The sequence below is a fragment of the Pocillopora damicornis genome, chromosome 5, assembly GCF_964200805.1.
Source record: "Pocillopora damicornis chromosome 5, jaPocDami1.2, whole genome shotgun sequence".
In the NCBI taxonomy this organism is placed as follows: Eukaryota; Metazoa; Cnidaria; class Anthozoa; order Scleractinia; family Pocilloporidae; genus Pocillopora; species Pocillopora damicornis.
In genome coordinates, this window is record NC_142674.1 from 22,316,130 (window position 1) to 22,343,485 (window position 27,356).

Sequence of the window (27,356 nt, forward strand, 5' to 3'; positions counted from 1 at the left end):
TCGAGACTTTTCGCACATATACCTTTATTGATCACCGGTTTCCTGTTGATTTACTATTGTGTTTTGAGCTTTCATTATCGAAAACATTGTAGGGTTTTCAAACACCACGACTTACTCGCTTGAGTAGTTATTTATATGGCAACTGAGGACAACTTCGTTTTGAGAGCCTGAATGCGCCATTCGAGAAGGTAGGATTGGTTGTCGGTAACTGAATGATCTGAGGTCTTTCGCCACATGAAATGAACTTGGTAGAGGTTCGCTTTGCTTCATCAAGCTTGACTCCGTCATATAACAGGAATGACAGTGATGGCAAAGCAAGCCTAGATGGCAGAGAACACTAGAAGCCTCAACGGACACACAAGGAGTGAGTAAGTTTTATTAATATTACGTGTAAAATGTTCATATTTCGGAATATTTAGCGTTGTAAGTCGAAAATATTTCTTTCCTTCTACTATTTCTTAGAACGCGTTCAAATCCTCAACGGTTACTCGAGTAACAACTTAACACCGCGTCACACAACGCATGACGCTTTCGTGACTATAATATTTTGCTTTTTCTGAGCTGTGAGCTTGGTACGCCTGTGCTTGAATTATAAGCGTCACGTATTCCTTTTCAGCAGGAAACATAGTAGCATGCCATTGCCCTTTTTTAAAACAGAAATCTTTGAAGATGGAATGAAATCAGTAAAAATGTTTAGGTTGGTGTTCAGATGTTAATGATAGCCAACATTATAGTCGAAGTTATGTATGCAATCTACGCCAGTGACGAACTGACCGATTCATCCTTCTGGCTGGTTATGGTTACCGCACTGCAAATTTCAACTTTCCATTTTGCTTATTTAAAGATTCTGTGCCCATTTCGCAAATAACAGATTTCTAATTCGTTTCGTTTAGATCATTTCGCCAATTAAAGAAGGCCCTCGCTACGAATCAGCAAAAAAAAAAAACCATGGTTAAACGATGACATAGAAGAAACTGAGGCTAGCCTTGGCCAGGCTGCATACGAACACTAAACAAGAACTCTGGAAAGTTACAGAAGTTGTGCGTCCAAGCATTCAACATTTAAGGTGTTGGAAATTTGCCCTCACTTGTTTGTAAATTCTCCTTCAACTCTGAGCCTTTTGCGGCCTTCGGCAGAAGCGGCTAGTTCGATATGCTACCGTGCTACAGCTTTCTGGCATAAATCGAACAGTTCTGCTTTTTTCTTTTTTTGCCACCATCAATGAACTGAATGTCTGTCTTGCAAATAGTTTTTTTCTCTCTCCTACACTGAATTTAAAAAAAATTTGCTCATTTTCACCACCTCTGCCCTTTATCCTTTTTACGCACCTATGAGGACGACTTCGCACCTAGCCTCGTTCTCGCGCAGGATCAGTGAACCACGAGAGCTCGGAGGTGGCCTATTTTTTGTACTTAACATATTAATCACCGACAAGTCGGGCGCTATTATTAATCAGTTTGCGAAAGCTCTGGCTGAGTGCTGGGCAGATTTTTTTTAAGTTTCTCGGTCCCGTAAGGGAATCTGACCTCGTTCCTTCTCAGTAACGAAAAAAATTATTTCGAAAAAAACTTTTGCTTCCAACATGTTGCTTCTTGAGTTAATTGGTGGTAGAGTTCCAAATGTCTGCCCAGATAGTATTTTGAAGGCATTGAAATTCAATCAACCATTTATCACGTGACGGTAGCATTTTTCGGACAATCAATTGAAGCATGTAGCATTAAAATTATTCACGGGTGACTGTCAGTGCTTTAAATAGATTTATTGTGAGTGTTTGTAAGTGTGTTTTTATCTATATGTATTTTGATCAATTTAATTATTTAATTTGTTTTCAATTTGGTCCATTTTAATTATTTTGTTCCTTTTATTTGTGATTTTTTTCTTTTTTTTTCGGTGGACGTGGATGCTGCCTATATATGGTGTTAATGATCCGGTTAAAATTCTGCAACAGTCCCGTGACTTTCTTCGTCTTGACACTCACGCTATGTTTAAGTCAGGGATCAGATCAAGGGAGTAGTAGTTTTCCCTTTCTTCCACAGGTAAGGACCTTCGGCGTCATCGTAGACAGTAAATCAACTTACGCTGAGCCTTTTGGGTAAGTACTTTATCTTAATTCACAGTAATGGTACGCCTTCAACACTGGATTGAAATATTTTCGCTTTGCAAGCGTTTGCGTTGTTTTTCATGGTGTTAAATCAACTTTCCTGCCTTCGGTTACTGTTGTCGCCCTTTCGGTTAGACGCATATTAGGCTAACAGCAAGAAACTAATTGCACTATTTCCTCAAGCTTGTTTCCGTCTTGATTTCTTCCGTTTTACCAATGCGGTCATAGATTTCTGCGTGTGGTTTAACGTTTGGCAGGCAGATATTTTTTGTATTTACGTGTTTGTATGTAAGGAAGGTTCCTGAATTTTATTCTTGAGATTTCTCATCTTTCAAAACTGCATGTACTCCCTGTGAGCGAAATTTCACATTGATTCAGGCGGGCTAACTTCCCAAGAGATTCAGATAGCGTACAGAATGTACTATATCAATTATTTGCTGAATGGTGAATTGATTGAACTTCCTCGTGTTATCTTGAACGCAGCTATTTTTATGTCCTTAGATATTTAACATAAACTTGTACCACACACACACGCACAAAAAAACACAAAACTATCTTTTAACAAGTCTGATTTAATTCTCAATTGTTGGCTGTCGTTGGAACGTGAAAAATTCAAATTCAAAATTCGTTTGTGGTATATTAATTGATATAGATTCCATGTTCAAACTCTTTCATTCGCTCACAAGCTTGCCACATTCTATAGTTCAGACTTCGAGGAGGCGCCCAAGTACTTTATTAAGTAATTAGGTATAGAAATCTGTTCTGATGATTGCGTAAGAAGGTAGAGAGCTGTAGTCCTTGAGCTCAATGATGCACATTGTTATCTGAGACAATCGCAGATGAAGAGACCACCTAGGAGACTCCCACAATCACCTGACTAGAGGATTAGTCTAATTGATCATGATGTCATGTGTGGTCCCACAGAATATTAATCCTTTCCTCTCAAGATCTCCTTGGTTTCTCTCCTAACTGTCTGCTATACAGTTCTTATGAAGTTAGTTCAGAGAATTTGGTACTTGATCATTGAAATCCTCTAGTTGATATTTTTCTTTTTTCTTTTTTTCTCATCACTTGTCTGCTTGATATTATTTTGGTATTGTAAGGAGAAATTCTGTCTTGGTCACTTCTTGTATTTGATTTCTGAACAAAAGGGGTTTACCATTTGTGTCCTAATTCGTTCCAAAGCATGATCTTCTATCTTCCAGAAACAAATTTAGCCTCACCTCAGAACTGCTTTTTAAGCACATATATATATATATATATATATATACATATCTTTAAATACAGGTTTACCAAGTAGAATTGTTTGTTTGCTACTCACAGAGGTACTTTTCTTATATTTTGTATACTGTAAAATGTTTCTAATTCATGCCAGAAAAGTGACAAGAACACATACCTCTAAGCATCTTAAATGAGATGTTTAATTTTGGATCATGTCCTCACCCTTTCCCACCCCTTGATATTTATGTTTATTAATATGGTTTTTATTAATTTGTTGACTCAGCCTTGTCTGTCATTGCCACGAACTGCTAAAATCGAGAAAACAGAATCCAAAATTCAAAAAGAAAAAATGTGCAAAAATACAACTACTTTTTGACATAAACCCAAAAATTCTGAGTGGGTTAAGTGAAGATATTAAACAAAACTCAAGTAAGTTTGGGCATATGGTTTAAAAGCTGGCAAAAGTTTATCATGTGAGAAAAGCTAAGCAAATAATGACTTCAAAGGTTGGTTTACAGATTTTAACTTAAGCCGTTAAATTTTTGAGATGTCTGTAACATTGGAAAAAAGAAGCACACAACATGTCTAATCTGTGATATTACAATTTTCGAGAGAGAGATTGAAATGTATTTGATTTGGCAAGGAGTGTGACTTGTAATCTTATCTTAAAACTGATCTACAGGTCAATGGAACCATTCAATGCTCCAGATGCACTGCTTCCTTCAGCAGGCCTTAATCCAACCCTTTTTAGAGTGAACCTTAAAAAGGGGAAGGGGGGATTTGGCTTTGATACATTTGGAAGTCAAGAGTATGGCAAGGTATGGAAAAGGATATATGTTTTTGTGTAGTTCTAAGTTAATTCTCTTAGTTGATTTGTTGGCATGTATTCTATACAACTCTATTTGTATACATTTCAATTAGTCCTTTCATGTGGGAAAAAGGAAAATTTGTTTTGATTCTATAATTATTGATACTCTATTTTAATTTGCTAGTTTGCAATTATTTGTATCATTTTGCACTGAATTATGTTGTTTTTATTATTAGGTGGTAATAGGTAGTATTGATGAGGGAGGTCCTGCAGTCGGTTACCTCATGGCTGGGGATCAGATTCACATGGTTAATGGTGTTAATGTGATTGGTGCCAGACATAGCCACGTGAATGGGCTCATAAGCAATGCTGGGTTACTTGGAGAGGTAGAACTTGGCATCAATAGAAACTTGGCCGGATCAGAACTTCCAGAGTGTAAGTGATTATCAGATTTTCAATAAAGAGTTTATATATTTGGGTTATCAGGAAGAGGATGATCTCATGCAAACAGACAATTTCCTCTTCAAGGCAAATAGAAAAACTCAAACATTCAATTTGGTAGTATGGTAATAAGTATGAAATTCTCTAGTTTTCGTTAATGTAACATTCATTACGTTATTTTGTGATCAGTTTTATCTTAGGAGATAATAATACTACCTTGAACACCATGCCCAGAGTCTTTTTTAGTATCAATGGGCCTCCCTAACTCCTCTTAATGTTTTAGGGGAGATAGAAGGAAAAGAAAGGATTCCATCAACCAACTGTCTTAATTACCACTATGGGATACCAGCCCAAAGGAGCACTAATGTAAGTGAGAGTAATTTAAAACACTTATTGGGTGTGTACAGGGCATCTAAGAGTGTGGAGTGTCTAATCATACTTGTAGATCTCAACTTTCATAATTGGTAATTGATAGCATGAAAATTGAGATTAATTTGAGAACCTCTTTCTGATTCAGGGGAGATTTCTGTTCTTGACTTTTGTTTGAAAAGTCATCAAAGTCTCCTTTACAGCCATTCAATGCTCAATACTCCTCCCAAAGAAGAAGAACCAGCAGCTGCCTAAAAACAAAAAACATTCCTTTTTCACTTATCAGCTTAAACCACAATCACAGCAAGTCTTTCATTTTTAAGAAACCTTGATCTGGTGTCAAATTCATCCTGTGAGACTTATTGTTGTAACAGACTCATGTGTGCAGCTAAGTCTCCTCTGAAAACTGAGGTATGGTTTACAAGAGTTATCATTGTCCAATGTTTGAGAAAAATTGTAAAATAAGAAAAACCAGAAATGAAATCTTCCGTCTGTTGCAACTACAACAACAAGAAGCTTTATTACCAAATTGAGATGTTAAACTTAATTTTTACACATAATATATTAATACAAAAAAGGTAACATTTACTCAGAATAACTGAAAAGCTAATCTAGCTGAGTAAAAGTAAATAATGTTGAAATATAGGACGTAGGTTTGCATTAAAGCTTGAGCAAAGCAAATTATTCTTAAAAAAAAGGGGACAAAAATAAATAAATAAAAATAAGATAAAGAAAAAAGAAAAAGAAGAAGAAGAGACCAGTTGAAAACTCATGAACAGTAAGACTGTAAGATGTTTAATTTGACTTTGTTTTTAAATGTTTTAAGGGGGAGGTGTTAAATGCTTTCGTCAAGGTAATTCCAAACTTTTACAGCTGCAAAGCGAATGTTGAATTTACCATAATTTGTTTTGATGGTATTCATGTAATAGGTTGATTTAGAAGCAAGCCTGGTATTGTAAGAGTGCATGGATGCTACTGTTTGAAAAAAATTTGCAAAGGAAAATGGAAGAAGATTATAGTAATAGTGATACATAAAAAGTGCATTGTGAAGGATAACAAGATCAGCTAATTTAAGAATCTCTAATTCCTTAAAAAGAGGCTCAGAATGTTCATCTGGTTTTGAGTTATGGTACGTATGGTTCTCTTTTGAAGAATTATTAAAGGTTTAAGAGTAGAACTATAAGTATTGCCCCAAATTGATAAACCATAGGTGAGGAAGGGGTAAATAATTGAATAATATAATTGATGTAATATGTTTCTGTTTACATAATATCTAACTTTAGATAGTACTCCAATACCTCTTGAAACCTTCTTGCTCAATTTGTGTAAGTATGCTTTCCAGTTCAAATTGGAGTCAAACGAATCCTAAATATTTAACTTGATTATCAGATTTAACAGATGTATTGGAGATACTAAGATTCAACCTATGAGCTATTCTTCTTTGTGGAGAATGGAATACCACAAAGCTAGTTTTTTCGATGTTCCAAGATAATTTGTTAGCATATAGCCACTGGCTTACCTTTTCTAATTCTACATTTGAGTTGGTTTCTAGATTTAGAATATTAGGACTAATAAGAGACAGGTTTGTATCATCAGCAAAAAGGTGAAATTCTAAGATATTGGAGCATTTAGGCATATCATTAGGCAACCGGTCTCATAAGGGACCCGATCATATTCGAATGCACCCGAAGACTTCCAAGGATGTTCCAAAAAGTTTTGATATCCCAAAGAGTTTTGATGCAGCGTTATCTCTTATTCTATACACTGTAACTAAGCCAATGGCCTGATCATATCCAAAGACACCTGAAGATTTTGGGCAACCCTAAAAGCCAGAATGGCGGAAAATGACCCCAAATCTTAAAATCTTCTTCCACTGATATGTAAGCCATAAATTTCATGGTAGGATCATGGTGTTTTTGGACACCTGGTCGAGAAGAAATTCTTCAAATTCTTCTTGAAGGTTACCTTCTGCTAACTTTTTTTGTCTTTTCACGCCATGAGAAATCCCCACGCGCATGACCCCCTGCAAACCTCTCTTCACCTAGTGTCACTCAAGGCCTAAGACTTGTTCGTGGACGAAGAAACACTTGTATGCTAGTCTAAGTTTGGAGCTGGGGCTGAATGCTATACTTTGAGAAGCCTGAAAACGTTTCTGCGATGTTCTCACATTTACAAGCATATAGTATATTATTGTTTCATCAAATCAATGCAGATGTGGAAATGTATCAAAGTTACAATTGTTTATTGTATTGTGGTGTGTCAAGTTGGTTTTCACATTCTGTGCGACTTTTTATGCTGCGACTAAAACTCATAGCAAATTTAGCATGACAAAAGGTAATTAAACAGGTTTACAACACGTAAATGCAGTCATCTTTCATGCATAATGGTTCATTTTTATCTATACCACTCAGTGAAAGAAAAAAATCAATAACACTTAATTTTAGTCACATGCATTACTGTCGTGGGGATGAATGTGCCAAGCACTTTAGGGCTGCCCAAGATTTCTGTGCTAAAAGAAGCTAAATTTCCTCCAGCATAATCTAAGTTCTGAGCCACTTTTACTGGGCTTTTCATTGAAAAATTTGTCTTGGACACAGATAATATTTGTTATAAATCATCTCTGAACTATATTATGTTTTCCTATTGTAAATGTTTCATCAAATTAATAAGTTTTTTCCAAGGTAATACAATTTTTTCATTTAAATACCTGAAGTAGGTGTATGTAAGTATTTCAGTTGACTACTGAAGACAATTCAGCATTTATTTAATTCATACCTCTAACAATCGAAAAACATCAAAACTTAAGTGCAAAGGGTAAAGGTAAAGAATCCAATCCTACCGACGCGTCGGCCGACACACCACCTACACACTACCAACGCGTTGGTAAGATTGAACGCATATTAGACCAACCTCATAGGAAAAGAAATCTAAATTACTGCCATTTTGAGAACGAAACACTAATACCTAGGTCTCCTCCTATTTTTTTTTAAGGGTCGGTTTTTTACGCGTTGGGTAAGATCGACAAACGCGTCGGTTGACACACTACCGAAGCGTTGGTAAGATCGACTGCAAAAGAAAAGGAACTCTAAATCGTCACCATTTTGAGGACGAAACACTACCTAACATTGGAAGCAAAACCAACCTCATAGGAAAAGAAATCTAGATATGAAAAATGCAGAATATTTCAATATCATCACAATATCATTGTCAGGGAAATTTTTGAAAACAGCTAAGTAAATGTGCGCCAGAAAAGTGTCCATAGTTTTATGCAAAATAGTTGTATTAGTGGGTCAAACAAATAATTTTGCTGGATTGGAGTTTGTTTGTGTATTGACTTTGGGTTTTATATGGGGGAAAAACTACGAATTAATAATTATCAGTATTCTAAGTGGGTTTCACGTACTGCATGCTTATATATGCGAATCATATATCATAATATGATAAAATAGTTAAATATAATTTGTTGTCATTTTACCATCTCAGCTTGCACTTACCAAAATGTCATGTGTCTCACAAAACAGACAGAGGCAGCAACTTGTGGATCCGATGAATCTACTACAGGAAACCAAATGAGGAAATCAGGACCTAAAGGGAAGAATGTTGTGGTTTTGAAAAGTGACGATGTTGTTATAAGGGGCCCCGAGGTGTTCATGCCAAACACTATTGAAATGGCTAGAATAAAGAAACGAAATAAAGGCCAGTTTAAAACTGGTGTACAGATTTCTTCATTAATGACTGCTGCTGATGTAGAGACAAAATTGAAAGAAGTTTTCACTATTCTTAGAGATGAAACTAGAAGGTAAATCTTTTTACTTTTGCTTTAGGAGGTAGTCTTAATGCTTCATGTACATACATTGTATACTTCACAGTACTGATACTAATTATAGCTAATTTATGCTGTACTTTGTGATATTTTCTGCACGGAAATATGGAAGGGGATGTGCCTTTCCAAAACTATTTTGAGGGGTTTCAGTCCCCCTCCCCCTCCCCCTCCCCCTCCCCCCTCCTCTGCCTACCTTGTACCGTTTCGAGCGTTAGCCCTTCGTGAGCGATTGACGAAGGGCTAACGCTCGAAACGTCAGCTTTTTTACCCTTTACGGTGGCTAATTTACGTTTTAAACCCAGTTGTTAACACTAAATTAACTGCATTACAGAATTTTGCGTAGTGACATTTCTGATCTGCTTAATTTAAAGTGTATTTAGATGATGTAACAATTAATTAAACCGGATAGGTTGTTGACTTGCTCTGATTTTTTGGTAGATTCTACTGTGCCTCACACAAATCAAAGGAAGGATCTATGTTACTTTTCCATGGTGTTCCAAGAGTTTGGGATGGAAAACTCATCAAAAAGAACATTCGAGGAAACTCAGCTCTCTATGTTTTAATGGAGGTATTGACTAATCTCCTTGTTAAATAATGAACTAAATTAATTTTGTCGTTTGTGTGTGTAATATATAATTAGGCATTTTCTCAGTTGCTGGTTATTATAATTCTAATGTTGTGTTACTATCTGAGGTCTGTTAATTATAAAAAGCATAGAGAGAAAAGATGATGGGACTGCGTTTATGGAAAAGGGTATGAAAACTTGGGTATGAAAACTTGGGTATGAAAACTTGGGTATGAAAACTTGGGTATGAAAACTTGGGTATGAAAACTTGGGTATGAAAACTTGGATATTAAATTTCTTGGAAGGGAACATCTAGCAAAAAATTCATTTTTTTATGTTGGACATCTTATACACTGCTGGAACCCAAACAATTTGGAGATTTCATTTTATAATGCCTCTCTAATTGATGTAAAAGTGACTGATGGTACAGAATATTAATACATTGTTGCACACAGGATGTTGCTGATCCCCTAAGTATGCATGTTCTCCATCTCTATTCATGTACATTCCCCAGGGTGCTAACAAGGAGAATTTGTTTCATAATCAGGAACCTCTTTAGTTGGTGATCATTTCCCTCATTCTCATGATCACCTCAATGTGTGATTCAGGGATGATATTAGATCCTAGTCACTCTTACAGGTCAAAGGGTTAATATATAGATCTAGCCAACTGAAGTTACATCAACCATGCATGGGGTTAAAATTACTGCATTTAAGTTTTGAGCTTCAGATGAGATGCAATTCTTTCAATTTTGCTTTTGAAGGGTCTTTGTTTTGTCTTTATGGGGTCTCAGGGGTGACTTGGATGTAACTGATCTTAGAGTTCAATCAGTCTAATTCCTTTTACAAAACACCCTTTCCATCCTGCAAAAAGTGTTGAGGGGGAATTGATGTGTGAGCTGCCTTTGTTAGGTTCCTGAATTTAATAATGTAAATTACAGAAGTTATGTAAGGCATGTTGTTCATAGGACAGCAAGAGAACATTCACGTTTGAGGTTAGCAAACCTTCAAACGTGCATCAAAGGTCTCTCTAATCCATAACTTCTCAGGCCATAAAAATATGCTCATACCGTTTAGTCTGGAATTCAAAATGATTGTTTGGAAAAAGTCTATAAAAAGTCATTTAGTGGCACAGCCAACTCATGGCTTGATTGAGGTCGCCAGTCTTAAAGAATGAAAAAAAAGGTGCAAAAAATTTGGTTGCGTGTAACCTGATAATTTAGTACCTCTTGAAATAGTTGAAAGCCCTCTTTTGTACCATCTTCTTGTAAATTAAGTTTTTGTTAGCAAAGTAGTTTTAGTATTTTCAGGAGTATTTTCGGTTTTAGTATTTTCACTGATTACATGTCTCAAGTCATTTAGATCAAGTTTGATACACTCTCAGTCTCTTGAGATGGGCTCAGATGTAACTCAGTCAAAAATAATGAAGCAAGTGGTAGAGGAATTGAATTCTTCATCATGAATGAATGTTTAACTTTTCATGATTCTTTTATAAGGTTCCAGGTACGAGTCAAATAAGATCACAGGTGATGCAATCTTCAACACCTGGAAGTCCTCAGATGAACTGCGTTAGTGACTCAAGTGTAGGTTATCAGCGAACTGTGGAGGCAGGGGAGCCTTCACAACATTTTCCTCATCCAGCAACAATGCCACCATTTACCAATCAAGGTATGTACTGTAAGTCTTCAGATCCTCATTGTAACCATCAAGAGCAGAATCTCAACGAATGTGGATTACAGAAAAATGAGTGTCTACAATTTACATAATTTCAAAGGTTCTGAAAACTTACTTAAATAGATATAATCATAATAAATTATGTTACCTTTCATCTGTTGTTTAGTGTACCTGGACCCATCTTTTATAGAACCTTAATTATGGAAAACAGATGAATAAATGGGGTCAGTTTATAAAGAAACTGTGGAGCTGTGTCGGTGGGAGGGTATAACAGGGTAATTTAGTATTATCAACTGAGTTTATCACGTTCATGGGCCACCGTAAAGAGTTTTAAAGCTGACGTTTTGAGCGTTAGCCCTTCACGGTGACGAAGGGCTAACGCTCAAAATGTCGGTTTTTAAACTCTTAAAAAAGTGGCCATTTTACATTATCAGCTCAGTTGATCATACTGAATTACCCTCTCATGGAAAACAGTTGACGACCATCCCTGTCATTGAATAAAAACATAGACTCAATGGTTTTCTTGATAGACCGTTCATGAGAAATTTTTCTTGTCATGCTCCTCATTAACATAATGAGGGTTTGGCAATATGTAACCATATACTTTGCTCTCAAGCTTGACATGAGTCCTTGTTTGTAAAATATGTTGGGAGAAATATCAATGACAGGAGGGCATTAGGTCTATTCAGATAATCAGTAAGTCAAATCCTTAGTTGTTCTTTACAGTTTACTTTTTTTGTTTGCTATTTTGTGGTGGTAAGTTATATGTAAGTGGTTCTGTAGAGTTACTCAGAAGACCAGGGTTCAGTACTTATAAGGGCTCTTGTCATGTCATTCAGTAATGTTCTCATGATCATAACAATGATAGCAGTGGTATTGTAATGATAACAATAGTGATAATGACACAGATAATGTATTTAAACACCACGAATCACTTGCTAAAAGATAAGCTCACCCTCTTTAAGGGTTTCACCAGATTGAAGTATCACAGTGACTGTTTACACTTACCACATTTTGACTCTTACAGCTGCTGCATATACTGGTGTCTTTGATAGGTTAGAGTTAATAGCAAGTGTAGATTAAAATAGTAGAGATGTGAAGGTGGGGTTGATTTGAATCACTGTCATTTATCTTACTTGAAATTTCGATGCTTTGCTAGAACTGGAAAATTCTGATGACATGGAGGCAATGGATACATCACAACTAATGTCCACTAGAATGATGAACACAGAGGATAAACCACTTCACACACCTGTGCCTTCTGGTGATGAAGTATGGAAGATTAGTCATTACTGTCATTATCAGTATTATGTGCGAATCAGTTCACAGCTTCAACATCTTCCCGTGCGACCCACGCGCATTTCACCGTCGTCCTTGCTTGGGGGGAGGGGAATTTGAACCTTGCCTTGGTGGGATGGGGCATTTGAACCAGATGTGCCAAGTCTTTCCAGTGTAAAACACGTGTTTTATTGGAGGAGCTTTAAAGGTGAAGAGTCTAATTTTGGGAGCGAATGGCTTAGAAAGACAATTTTCACATCATAAAATGATGCTTACAAACAAAATTTTGGTGCGAAGAGGGGGATTTGAACCAGCCAATCTTTACAAATTCAAATGCCCGGGGGATGCCTGAGGGTGGGTACCGAAGCTTCGAATTGATCGACGCATTATTATTATCATCATCATCATCATCATCATCATCATCATCATCATCATCATCATCATCATCATCATCATCATCATCATCATCATCATCATCATCATCATCATCATCATCATCATCATCATCATCATCATCATCATCATCATCATCATCATCATCATCATCATCATCATCATCATCATCATCATCATCATCATCATCATCATCATCATCATCATCATCATCATCATCATCATCATCATCATCGTTATTTTAGTATAAACACAAGTGATTTGAGTGAAGAATGAAACACCTTTCGCATAGCTGAAAGGAGTGGAGAATTGGAAAAGTTTGCGTGGATCGAAATTTTACAATCTATTTCCCATGAATGTTTTATTTTTGACCATTCTGGCGAGGCTGGTTATGGAGAAAACACAGCTTGAACTAACTTTTAACTCTGAATCATAACTTAATCGTCTTTGTAATCAAGGCGCACACCTTCGTTGTTTTGTGTGAGTTTTAATTAGAACCTCTTGTAGGGACGAGGTGAAAAAGCTTCAATTCATAATTTGATATAGCCAAGAAATATATATGTATATTTATATTTGGAACTTGTGATAAACATGACCAGGTTTTGTTACTGAGAAACCCACGGAAATCATGTGAATTATTTAATAGGTTTTTCAAGAGTTATGTTTGCTAAAAGGTTAGATCAGTACCCTTTGTTAAGCATGTACAGAAATGAAAGTTATTTATTTTTAACACCAATCCCTTCCTTTTTTCTTTTGTGAAAGTACAAAGAATTAAGAATTGGTTGAAAGTTCTTACATTCTTTTTTTCGGCAGTCAGCGTTGTCAGATCGCTCAGACTCAGGGCATGGACAATCGGACAGGTCTGAAGGTGGGAAAGTCTTCATCACAGTGACTTAAAAAGTCAATGAAAAGGGTTTCATTACCGAATTATCCTTAAATGTGGAAAGTTGAATATTTTAACAGAGTGCTACTCATTTAATGGGGAGTGGCCATCGGAGATTTCACTCGAGATTGTTGTTAAGTTTCTCAAAAACAGACAAACATTAGAAAATTAAAAGACGCCGTCGGCAAAAACACAGTTGCAAAAAACACTACCCCAAGCAGACAGAAATGCATTATTGACCTTATATACTATCATTGTTTATTTCATTTTGTAGAAAGAAGCCAACAAGATCACCCATCAGTTCTTAGTGATGCAGATCCACTGGTTTGTATCCCAAATTAATGGTAAACAGACGCCTCTGGAAAGCGTTGGCTTGAAGCTACAATATAAATTTGATTTTAATCAGTTGTTTTTTGACTAATTCAGTCAATAGGAATTTTATCATACGACCGCCGCTCTTTCTCTTCCTTCCTTTCTTCTTCCGGCTCACATCTTGCCTTGTTTTGGCCCGTTCGCACCATCCTATTCGTCTTCTAGAGAGTTTTTATAATAGATTTTTAGATTAGATAAATAAATAACCTCCATTTGGTAGAAAAATTTGCACAGATATTTGTTCGCGGTCGTTAACTGATCCGAGCAAAACAGCGTGCTGCGAAGGACAGATAATATTCTAGGACAAATATACGAACATATTTTAGCGCTAAATGGTTATATTGTTCATCCTCCTTAAATTTTTTGCAACGCGCGGAAAAAAAATTTGGCGAACGGCTTACCAGTTACTGCGTGAGATGTTTAGTTTTCAATGTTCTCTGGTGTGACTTTATGAACAAATAAATATGTCCCTTCTTCTGTAACAACCAAAAAATGACCTCAGCTTGAATTGAATTTTAAAGGAAGACTGGTTGTAATGGACATTCCCCACACCAATCGTGTGCTAGTAAAAATGTCTGATAGACTATAAGATGGTATTTGGAGAATTCCAAGTGATTAAACAACCAGGGTAAATATTTCCTTGTTAGCACGATCATGAATTTTGCTACATTTGCGTTGTGAGGAATACATGTTGCATATTGGGTGGGTTTGCAGTGAACTGGTACCCTAAAAATGCATCGAGACGGATCATAAACGTCGACTGGCTGTTTGCTGCAACGAAAGTATATTGCTTCAGATCATCTTAACTGCTCTCACTGTGTTTCCGTCATCTACTCTATGTTTGTATGACGATGATATGATCGTGACTAATGTTTTTTGTATCTTCAGATCAGATCACCAGAGCTTCAATCAGGTAAGAAGATAAATTCTTTCTTTTAAGATGAACAGCAGCGATTCGTATGCCTCTCCAGGTGTAATTTTTAATTAACAATACGATTTGTTGAATTTTTGCAGGAATACGCGCAATCTGCCCACCATTAAGTTCCCTTGAGGTGTGTATACATTGATTGCTTTCCGTTCACAGTTGTCCTTGGAAAATGTGGGGAACAGACTCTTCTTGGTGCGAGTCGTTCCCTGTAACATTAGCTGTCACAAGCGTAACTCAATAAATAGGGTTATTGACCAAGTGCGAGATCAGGATGGCTGGATATTAGCCAAGTTATTATCTATTTTTACGTTTTTACGGACTGAGGCGAAGCGAGGTCCATAAAAACGCAAAAAAAGAACGAGGTTAATATCCAGCTTTCTTGAACTATCTAGCTTGGTCAATAAAGGATTTATGACATGCAGGGATTTTAAAACAAGCCGGCGCCGTCTCGCTGACTTCTTGATAACACGTCGCCGGTTACCTTTTGGTCCTTAATGAACTTTTTACAGTCATTTTCTTTTGCCGAGTCTGACACCTTCTTAAAACATTTCAAAAATCCTGTTATACAGCAAAAAAATTTGCTTGAATGAGAACAAAAAATGCCTTGTTTATTCCGATAGCTGGTAAAGAAACACAACTGTGTTTAAAGCACAATAAACCCACGAGAGTCGCGACTACATCGCTGACATTCCAAAAAATTACGAACTTTGTAAGTCCACTCCACGTATTTTTTCTTCTTGCGCGTGATTAGAACAGGTAATCCCGAGTGGGAAAGATAGGCTATCTTGCCCGCTGGGCTAGCCAATCAAAACACTGGATTCACTTCATATAGCCACGTTCGCTGCTTGGTATATAATAACACGGTTTAATAATACGCCTTCTCTGTTTTGTATTTAGATAAAGCCATAAGAACAGATCTAAAGAAAGATATGCTTTATTTTCAGGGCGGGATTGATTTCGCCTTGATCTTGAATAAATGCCTCCCTGATGAAATTGAGTCTGCTTTCGCCTTCTTTGGAAATGTTCCTGTCGAAGTAAACAACATAAATGGATCGACACTGATGGGGAAAGTTCCTGGTAATATATTATCAAGACTGACAAAGAGCAAATTTATCAATTATTACCGTTTGTTGAAGTATTGCTATCCCTAAATACAAACGGATTTTTTAAGTACCAAGATTTAGTGAAAGTTGTCCGTGAAAATAAATTTCTGTTCCTTTTTTTTTTCTCCTTAACAGGCCAAACATGTCGGAAAAAATTAAATGTAGCTGTGTGACGGAAAACGAATACGTTTAAGTTCACGCTTTATGGTCGAGTCTTGAATTGAAAAATGGAAACTAAACTTCCTACCCTCATGTTGTTTAGATAAGAATGGCGTGTAAGCGATGGCTAGATTATATAAGTGTTTCGTGAAGTGAAATGAACTTAAATAGAAATATTCTTATATTAATTGCCTTTTTTTTTGTTTTCTTTATACGTAAGCTTCTGACAAGCCTTGCATCGTTACAGTTAAAGTACAGTCCAAAGATGGGATATTTCTTGGAAATATTCCATTTCAGTATATAGACTATGAAGAAATTTTTATGAAAAACCTGGTGACTGACCCCAAGTTACTACAGAAATTTTTTACACAAAGGGCGGAAGAGCAGGGTAAAAAACCATGTGAATGTGAAAAACAGCCGCCGTACATCGTCACTACAGCAGGTATATTATTGTATTGTGCGCTTTTGAAGTGTGAGGAACACTACTATTTTCAATGTCCTTGTGGAGCTTAATTTTCTGATATTTCACTCGCTTCTCCGTTTATTCCTCGATCTCTTTCTGTTGTGGTGAAAACGTGAAGTTAATTACGACTAATTTTCTCCAGCCCGCATGATGCGAACGTCGATTACGAATGAAAACCTTCCTTTACATTTACATGCAAAATTGCCTCATCGTATGGGAGCCTATAAGTTCCTTTCTAAATTCAAAAGTTTTAACTGCGAATCCCAAGATCCATAGTTGTAATTTTGGATCCGTATTTACATTGGTATAACTTTGGATCCAAAGTTATAACTTTTAGATCCTTTATCATAAATTATACACCTGTCACCACATTTTGCTCTCAGTTAGAGCGATTCTTAATAACACCGTAGTATTCCGCTAAAGCTCGAACTAAAAACCATTGGTAATCAGGTGGAAGAAATATTCAAAACCTGCTTTTTACCTAGACCTACAGAAAAGTTCTAATGTAGGATATATGTTAAGGCTCCGGGTCATGGACAGTTTATGACGTGAATTAACTGTGGCGAAATATATACCCTTAACTTAAGTAGTCATTTATCAAAATCTCTCACCAATCTTGGTTTTTTTCGGCTTTGATAATCGAAATTCTAACCACGCAGTTATAATTGTTATCGTACGTTTTTTTTAAGGGTCCTCTCAAGCATTCCATGTATTAGCTGCCTTAGTGTTTACAGCAGCCAAATATGATGCTCTTGAGCCTATTAAAATTATCTTAGGCTCCTCATATGGAAGTGCTATTGTTCATGCTTACAAGGATAGCGCAAAACTACCTGAGTCTGTTGCGAGGGACCATGGTAACGATGACACTGCAAAATACCTCGAAGAAGTAACCACTAGGTAAAATATTTTGTTATACAACGAGAAAAAAACTTAAAGCAAATTGAAAGGCTATTCGTGTTAGTTATGACATTAAGAAACTTTTGAAAAAGAGATAACGTGAATGATATAGAGTAGGGGCTGTGATCCTAATTTCTACTGTAAACTAAGATTGCTGAACAGTTCCGTTTCTTTGGAAGTAGAATATTCTGACCTCACTGCGTTGCAAAATCTACCTTATTTTTTCTCCGGCACTAATTTGCACCGCACTGTATTGTATTGCACTGTATGAAATAATCTACATTTTAACATGAATATGATCTGTGTTATCTCCTTTACAAACAATTAGACAGGCTTCACTTCTTCCTCCGTATTACAGAGAGAGTAACAGTCAACATTTCCCAAATTCTGGAATGCTTTTTCCTGTTGAAGTTTTGCATAGTACACTGAACATCAATTATTAATACTCAACACAATAACAGCAAGAAATTAGTTTAAGGAAGAAGACTTTTTAGTGTAATGTATTCGGTATTTGATGTTAAGGCTCCTTTTCAAACTTATTTTCTTCTGGGAAGATTCTATGACGAGATCGAGAGTGGTAAAGAATTTAGCCAGAGAGTAGATTGGTTAAAACTTGCTAAAGCTGCCGATGAAGCCCAAGTCAGTAAGTAGAAACTGCACGTAATTCTTAATTGCGTGTTGGTTACTTCCGTTAATTTATGAATATGTGTTGGGTAAACCAAACTCTTTGCTTATTCAGTTATCACTTTGTTCAATAAATTTTTATCCTAAAAATTATACAGGTACTAGATCTTCAACCTTACGTGGTTCATTATCTAAACTCTCACCTAATTAATTGGAACCATACTTGCGCTGCTCTCTTGCCCCTCTCTTCCCGTGTTGTCAATTGCCAGGTTATACACAGTATTTGGGAGATCAACATAGAAAATGGGAGTGAAGGCAGCAAGTGCCTCAACCAATGTGTCTGGTTATTAAGAACACCAGTCACACACGAGCCACATGTTTGATCTTACCACATCTTTGATTTGTTACTACATGAACTTCTTACACAGGACATGGAAATGTTCGTGGTTAAGAAAATACCGACGACTTGGAAATCAGTCATCATTTCGACCACAAGTTTTTAATCGATACCTAAAATCAGTAAAAAAATTGAAAGACGTAGAATGGTGCCGTAGGTTAATTTTCCTTATTTGACCTCTTCTTTTAGCGACTACCTTTGCTTATCTTAATTTCTAAATAGATTACGATGCTGAAGAAAGATACGTGAATCACTTGGAGAGTGATCTCATCAAAGAAAGTGGGTATTCGGCTGATGTCGAATCATCATCTAGTGTATCATCTGACTCTGAAAGCTCCGACTCCGAACGTCTTACTCCAACGTTCTCCTATGAAGGTATTGATTGCAAGCATCTTTATAAGAATTTTTTTTTTTGAAGAAAAAAATACGCCTGCATAAATTTCCAGACGTTTGTCTAACTTCTTTTCTTCTACCAAAATTTTTTCCGGGGGAATCTCACTGGCGGACACGAATGAGTGTCATGCGTAAGTAACTTCCATATCCCTTCTACAACATTTCGATTTCCCAACATTAACTTTGAACGAATATTTTTTTAAAATCATTGAGTACATTTTGGTTCGTCTTTCCTTTGAAAGTTCAGTTTAATTTATTTAAGCTCTCAGCATTCTCGTTGTTCTGTCAAAATTCTCGCTATGCTAATGCAGAGCGTTAAGTTGAACAAAGGAAAGGAGGGAGATTTCAAGTTCGTGATTTAAGACAGAATTCAAATTGCTCTTTCGGAAAGTCCGCGCGTTTATTTTCCGTTTAATCACCCACCTTACCAACAAGAATAAATAGAGAATAAAATGAGCCTTGTTTGATATGAAAGAACGAGACATCCTTACCACAATTTTGATTTCCTAATTGTTTTTTGTTCGTATGTCTATATTTAAATTATCTCACTATGAAATAGGCGTTGTCGAAGATGGGAATGCAACTCAGTGGGGAAAAAATCATCCAGCACACACCAATGCAGATAACGCTCCCTCATCTTTTTCTCTTCAAGAATTTACAAATCTACCTAGTATTGGTAAGCTCTCTATTAAAAAGAAAATATTCATCTTAGTAATGGAAAATCGCGTTCTTTGGTTGGTCAAAATTTATTCCCTTCTATAGTCTCCCATTTCTACGTCAATTTTTAGATGACAGCGAAGTTTCCATCTACCCTCGTATTAAAGAGTATCTTAAGTTTTAGAAACCTGTAAGGGCATTAAGAGTAAGCGAGTAGGTGGTTGTATGTATTTACCTCTGTAAATTTTAGTGGTGTTAATGTTTAATGTTTTCAAGTTCAATACGTAAGTAAACTATTTAATTAACCACTTCTGTAGGTAATTAATGAAATTTGAAATCTACTATGAGCAACCACATGTACAGGTCATTATTATATTAAAATGGCAGTATTGTTATCTATATTATTATCATGCAGAAGTAGGATACTGTTATATTTGTTTTATATTTTTTACTTAGAAGCCAAGACGAGACTAGCGAAGGATAGTACTGTTATGACATCACCTGATAAACAAAGCGATGTCATGCTGTTAGCTAAGAAAGAAAGTAGTGTCCTCCTTTCAGCTGCTAATGAATCGCCATCACCTGAAAAGGAAAGTGGTGTTACGCAATCAGTTACCAAAGAAAGAAACAGCACGCCATCAGCTGAGCAAAAAAATTTCACGCCATCAAATGTAAACGAAAGTGGTGTCAAGCCATCACCCTCACAGAAGAGTAACCTGACACCATCAGCTGAGAAAGACAGCAACATCGTGCTATCAAGTGCGGAAGAAAATGATCGTAGGTCGTCACCTGAACAAGACAATGGAGTCACGCCACAAGATACAAGTGAAAGTAATGTATCATCATCTGCTGAAGAAGAGAGTGAAGCGACGCCAGCAAAATCAAGAGAAATTACTGTTCCGCCATCAGCGGAGGGTGAAAGTGACGCCACAGATACAAAATCAAAAGAAATTTGTGTCCTGCCATCACTTGATAGAGAAATGAATATAATTCTTCTGTATGAGTAAGTTCCTTTGTTGAGAAACATCCCTTTTAGAAAACACAAAACATGCACACATGCTAGTAGTTACCAGTAATTACTTACCATTTTAAAGTAAATCTTAATTAACCTTCATAATGGTTAGGTGACGTTTATCATATGTGTTTTGATTTTTACGGAAGAAATTAAATTTTGTCTTCCTTTTCACAGTCATGAAGAACGAAAGATAGATTTACTTAAACTCATTCGATTGTCCTTCGACTGGTGTGGAGCAAGGGGATTCCAGGAAACATGAGCAACTGTTTCAGAGCTTTAGCAATTTGTTGCGAGACATCCCTTTTATAAAACACAAAAACATGCACACATGCCAGTAGTTACCAGTAATTAACTACCATTTTAAAGTAAATGTTAATTAAACTTCATAATGGTAGGGTGACTTTTATCATATTTGTTGATTTTTACCAAAGAAATTCAACGCTGTCTTCCTTTTTTCACAGTCATTCCTACAGAGGCATTCCATTTTCTCTCGAGCGGTTTGGAGGAAGGGGACAACAGGAAAGCATAGTTTCTGTGCAGTCTTGGCGGAAAGAAGCCTCAAGTCCAGGGAACCCCATTGAGAACCTCACTGGTATCCTAGTTTTCAAACTTGCAGGAGAGACAGGTGGTGTACTTATATCAAATGCCAACTTAAGATACTTGAAAAATAAAAATTCAAAATGAAGAGAGACAATTGAACAAAGATCGCTTATGTACTCTTTAGTTGGAGACATATTCATCGTTCCCAAAGATCCACTGTGTAGACATGGACCCAATCTTCGTAGTGTCGATAACCAAGTCACCGTACACCAGTCATAAAATAATTGGTTACTCGAGAAAATAAACCAGATGAGAACCACAATATGGGTCGGGTGCTCTCTCACTAGGTTAAAGGGAAATTTTGATAAGATAGTTCACTTACTGTTTCCCGCATACTGCTAAGCTCATGTGTGACTTTGCTCTTTACTAGTCAATCAGAACATAGGTGAATAACATGAGCATCAAGCGAAAACTAAAACTAAGTAAATTAAATTTGTATTTCCACTTTATAGATGATTACATTTTCGGTTATCAATGCTTATCACCGTTTTTATGGATCCTCATGAAATTGTGTTGCTCTTTAGAGGCCAAAACTTCACCTATGGGGAGGATCCCTGAAGCTATGATGCAGTCTGAGCAAAAATTGAAAGTATGTTTTACATTTTTTTTGTATTGTTCTAATCACATCACTGCGTTTGTTCAAAATCGCCAACTCGACATTAGTAGTTTTCTCGCCATGACCTCTTTGTTATTCAATGTCTCCTAAATATTTCGAGTGAAAAGTCAGCCACAATTATTTCGATAAGTCAAAAACTCGCCCCATCCCCCTGTGGTGTGTCTGTAATATTTTCATGAATTATTTTGAAAGGTTATCTATGTATCTGAAAAGATCTTCTTCCGGGTTAGTCAAGGGATTGATTTTTTAATCCCATAAGTTCTGGAACGGTCGCTACTTGTTAAAAAGAAAATTATAGCTTAGTGATATTGATGAATTCTAAACTGATGTCGTTAATTAACTTATTGTCACTCGTTCTTACATCTATTTTAAGCGTCCTTGAATATCTTTAAAAATCCTCTGAAAAAATTCTAAGCTTCCAAGTCGTGTCATTTAAGGCTAAAAAGACTTGCGAGATAGAGAGAGAAATGATACACCTACGGACCAAATTTGAAGATGAACTTATGCAGAGTGAAAAGATTCAAGTTATAGCGGACGAGGCAAGTATATGTTTGAGGAGGTATTAGGCAACTGTTCATCCAAATCTTGTCAAATAGTGGCTTTGTCTATCTAAAATATATTCCATTATTATTAACCGGGTCTTCGCCAGAATATTGGTTTAGTCCAGTACTGATTAAACCCTGTTTCAGACACGGTAAACCCTTTTTTAGACATGATAAATCTTTGCCAACGCTTTTGTCGCAATCGACTAGTGTACATGAAAAAACAAAATTGCAACCAATTCCTCAAAATTTCGAGTGTCAGTCAGTAAAGGGAAATTACGCAATGATCATAATTTACTGTATCAGGAAAAGGAAGCAATCAGATTGCCTGAAACATCTGGGAAAGATGACCAGTTTTTAAATTCTGATTGTGGGTATACCAGCACATGATGGTTTGAAAACAAACCCGACACACTGTTAGGATTATAACATTTGGTGGTGTCGGTTTGAAACATTTTCAATCATTCAGACCATATTTTACCAATGGCATAGAATTGACAGGTAAGTCAAAAAAGTTATCATAATCAAATCTCAATCACCAATCCATGGTATAAGTCAGCGCTTATCATTGTTTTTATTGATCCACGTGCAATTTTGTTACTCTTTAGATGTCCAAAATGCACCACAGTTGCGACAGTTTGAGGCACATTACAGGTGGATGCACTCATACATGATGGTACGTTTTACCTCTTTTGTTGTTCTAATCAAATCGCTGCCTCTGTTTAAAATCACCAATTCGACATTAGTAGTTTTCTCGTTATAACCTCTTTGTTATTTTATGTCTCCTAAATATTTCGAGTACAAAGTCAGCTGCAATTATTTCGATAGGTGAAAAGCTTGCCCTATCCCTCTGTTGTGTTTCTGTAATATTTTAAATCTTTTGCAAGATTATTGACGACAACTTGAATGAAATTATATTTTCAGTCCTTGTCAAATCCGATGGACGCAGTGCTGAGGGGCTGCAGGAACATATCTTTATGGAGCTTAGGGATAAACTCCAGATTGAAATTGGCCAAATGGAAGCGTCGTTGAAATTACAGTTTGCACCAATATAAACACACGAATCAAGTTCAAGCTGCAGTATCAGAAATATAGCTTGCCCGAGTTTTTAATCATAAGAAATATGCAACTTCAAAATACGTTTCATTTTATGAATGATGTCTTAAGATTCCTGTAAATCTGTGCTTAAGTTTAATTTTTTTTAATTTCACTCAGTTTTGAGTGTTTTCTGATTGTGGAGACATCTTTGATTTCATGCCTTTAGTCCTTTAGTTTGTTTGGCACACTGTCTTGTGTGCCTTATCTGTCTTGGATAGAGCACAGGTGTGGTGTTAACTTTCAAGCTTACAAAATAGAAACAAGCGAGCATTTAGGCATGTGGCTTTTTGGTTATTGATTTAGAAACTTTTGCAAAAGTTGTAGCAGGAAAGTAGCGGTACATTAAAGAAGGAGCTCTGTGAGATTCAAGACCCTTTGTGTCTTTGGCTTAGCCTGACAGGTTACTCCGGTTTTTTCACCTGACATTCAAAAATAATTTAAATTCTTTTTTGTAGGGCAAGACCTCCCCCTAGTTTTCCCGTTTTACATCAGTGATCATGGTTTAAACCATCCTCGGAGACCCAGGAGTTGTGAGTCGATTTCAAGGCTGGACTGGACTTGGGAGTCCCGCCCTGACTTGAAGTCGACTCAGCCCCTGGGTCTCCGAGGATAGGTTTAAACGTTTCCATTTTCGAATACTCCCAAGTCCAGTCTAGCTAGTATTTCCATATCCTACTTCCAGGAAAAACGTCCACGGTCCCTTTTCTCTGATCCATTAACCTACTCGTACGGCGGGCTACGAATAAGAATTGGAGAAGATGAATTACGAGGATGGTCCGATGGATTCCCACAGGGTTCGATGGACATGAATAGAATCCAGTGTTTTCCATTAGTGAAACCGATTATCTGATGGTAGGCAGACATAGAAAAAAAATTTAGTTTGAAAGAGAGGTTTGGAAAGTGTTTAACATCGGAGTTGCAAAGCGGACGATAGGCTTTCAATTGCTCGTAATAGGAGGTTCGACCACCCCAGTTCTGGAAACACGCCAACGTTGCCCTTATTTCTAAGCAGACTCCTTTTTGCGACGTAAACAAGCACTTGACACAAACTTCACTTACACCTATCCTTTCCAAGTTGGCTGAGGACTTTGTGGTCGATCGTTATGTCAAACCTGGCGGTTATGGGGCTACTGTGAGGGTGATTCTTTTCGACTTCAAAAAAGCTTTTGACCTCATCAACCATCAGATATGGATCAGCACATATGACATTCCTCACCTCGCGCAAACAGCGAGCTAAGCTCAGCCACAACTACTTTTCGGAATGAGGCGCAGTCCTGGGGGGTGTTCCCCAGGGCATTATTATTATTGTGATCAAAGAGATGTTCCTGGTACCGATATCTGGAAGTATGTTGACGATACTTCTTTTTCGGAGACGATAAGCAAGAATCAAGACAGTCATATCCAAGCCGTTTTTGACATCTTAGCAAACCGTGCGTCGTGGATAAGTTTTAATTTAACGGGACGAAATACAAGGAACTGCGTATAAACTTTAACACTAACAACACTTTATTTGATCCAGTTGTGGTCAATGGTATTCCTATCGATCTAGTTGCCCGTGCCAAAATACTAGGCTTTAGGACTTGAAAATTGCTGGACAAGTAAGTGGAGAAACAACGGACGAGACAAGATTGTTCGTGATCTCTGAGGTAACCAGTTGTTTATTCATTGATGATCATTTGTACCTAAGTCAAATTTTCGCCAGAGCAATCGCCAGAAGGTCTTCGTAACCAGTATTTTATGGGCCCGCTTTGTTTCTCCCTCACTTTTCAATAACAATTAAATTGACAAGGTCAACGTTACTCCACCATGACTGGCAAATCAGTAATTTACATCAAAAGGAAATCATTGCTCATTCTGTAAAGGTGTCCTTTCGTTATCTGATCTCAAAACTAGGTTCACAGTTTTGCAAAGCCAACCACGTCATCGTCAGTTTACCATTCAGAGTGCGAAGACAGCTGATCATATCAAACTCTTTCCCCAGTGCGACGAACATTTGTTTTTCTCGGTTCCAGGTGTACGCAACCACTAACCCCACGTAATGCGCATGCTCTCCGTTGCGAACAGACCAAAGAGAGAAAAAGAAAAAACAAAGCGATTTTGCAATGAATACTCAACATACACCCCCGTTAGAAAGGCGAATCCACGGAAGAAAGATACAAAACTGTATGATATTGAGATCGATATGATATTAGATCGATACCGAGGGCCCGTTTCCAACTTGCTAAGAAGTGCATTTAATTGCCTTCCACTACGATTACTAGTTTTCTTGACAGCTTTCTGAATACAGAATATTTTCTTTCTGAAGACTTCTGATATGCGGCTATTGATTATTACACCTCGTACATCTGATTGCTCAAACACTTTGTTTACGATTGTTGAGAGGACCGACTCATGGTTCTCCGTCTTCGTCTTTACCTTGCTTTGAAATAGTATAGATTAGTAAGCTGAAACGAAAAATTAATTAGGGAAGTTTACGAAAAATCCAGCAAAAAAGCTTAAAAAAGGCATTTATTTAGACTTCATACTTCAACGAACTTCACAAATCTTACTTGTTCATTTTGTAAGTAAACGATGGCAGATTAATTCCCGAAGCGCTTTCTGAGTTTCCCGATCCCTCTCCTACTGCTTTCACGCTCACAAAACAGGAAAAAATCAAAAGGAGGAGGATACAGCTGTTTTGAAACGCCATTTGACGAGGGTAAACCTGCTTTTTGTTCGACGCTTTACATATCAAAACAAAGGAAATTTGTTCCTCTTTTTGATTCTGGCGGTATATTTTTAAAATACGCCTGCGTAAAAGAGATATCGCCCGAGACCCTTCGCTCGGTCGTGTTTTGATCAAAAACGCCTTGTTAATTTGACGCAACCGCTCGGAGAAAAGGCAAAAATGACGAGGGAAAAACTTTACCTTAAAGTTAGAAAATTAGCGAAATAGAAAGCCACAATATTATAGTTTAATATTTCAGAGGTACATTGAGTGCTTTTTCCGTAGAGAATCCGCACAATGGTAAAACATTCGAAAACTACACTCGATTTGAGTGGGGCGTTCAAGTGGGCGTGGTCACTACATTCATGTTAAGACTATTTGTACCCCATGAGTTTGATATGGTTAAGCTTGATCCTTTGCGCCATTTGTGATCTCGCTGCCGAGATGGGCTTCAAAGTGACGAAAGTTTTAAAGTTACATTCGTTATCAAATCCAACCCAATCTGTTCTGAAGGGCTGTTGGAATGTTATCAAAGATGACCTTACAGTTAAAGTAGACGAAATTGGACCAAAGCCAGATGCGAAAGAAGAAATTGAAAGGTGGATGAGAGAAAATTGCCAATGAGCAAGGTGCAAAAATTAGTTACGGGATTAATTTATTTACTAACTCCTTTTCAAATCGTTCTAAGTTGTTTTTCTCTTAGCTTGCATCGTGTTAGATATTTGAGTATTATAACACCTACTCGTTGCCCTCTTAATTTAATATTGTACCACTTCTTTCGTCTTCAGTTTGTTCATATCCGGAACGAGAAAATCAAAGCCCCCTGTAGTCGAGGATATAACGTTTCTGATAAGTTGGACCATATCTCTGATATCTGTGGATATGTTATTAATCAATGTTCAAAGAAGGCCTTCTAGTGAACGCTGGATAAACTTTATGTCTCAACAAGGGCCAATATTCAATCAAAGATAAACCTGCTTTCCTCATACGTTCTTTTTATTGTCTTCTATTTCAAATCCGTAAATTAAAGTTTTGGCCAATGTGATCCTACCAAATAGAAATTTAAATGATAAATATAATATTTAGAAATTATTCTGACATGATAATATGTTGTCATTGGGTTGGGATGTTATTTTAGTGCATTCAGAACTCTGATACTAATTTCTAACACCACTGGCTTTATCGTCCCTTTAAAGTTGCGCGGGCGAAGAGGGTCCCGCCGCAAATATC

General features: G+C 36.9%; 1 protein-coding gene across 4 annotated transcripts; it reads left to right on the forward strand.

Annotated features, from left to right (window-relative positions):
• The first annotated feature begins 1,800 nt into the window (after positions 1–1,800).
• On the forward strand, positions 1,801–23,788 carry LOC149045983 (uncharacterized). 4 transcript variants are annotated; one of them, XM_089206754.1, is made up of 24 exons: positions 1,801–2,092; positions 4,005–4,140; positions 4,367–4,565; positions 4,855–4,937; positions 8,462–8,739; positions 9,202–9,331; positions 10,824–10,995; positions 12,161–12,273; positions 13,486–13,540; positions 13,830–13,879; positions 14,816–14,840; positions 14,942–14,979; positions 15,800–15,932; positions 16,338–16,559; positions 17,270–17,477; positions 18,032–18,120; positions 18,721–18,873; positions 19,451–19,567; positions 20,005–20,551; positions 21,025–21,188; positions 21,688–21,752; positions 22,217–22,318; positions 22,930–22,997; positions 23,246–23,788. In XM_089206754.1, the coding sequence occupies exons 1-23, from the start codon at positions 1,914–1,916 to the stop codon at positions 22,993–22,995; spliced, it is 3,324 nt and encodes a 1,107-aa protein (XP_089062880.1). In that variant the 5' UTR covers positions 1,801–1,913; the 3' UTR covers positions 22,996–22,997; positions 23,246–23,788. The 4 variants fall into 4 exon arrangements, with proteins under 4 accessions (XP_089062880.1, XP_089062879.1, XP_089062878.1 ...); XM_089206753.1 differs by having other exon boundaries at positions 23,234–23,370; XM_089206752.1 differs by having other exon boundaries at positions 22,930–23,788.
• Positions 23,789–27,356: the final 3,568 nt, after the last annotated feature.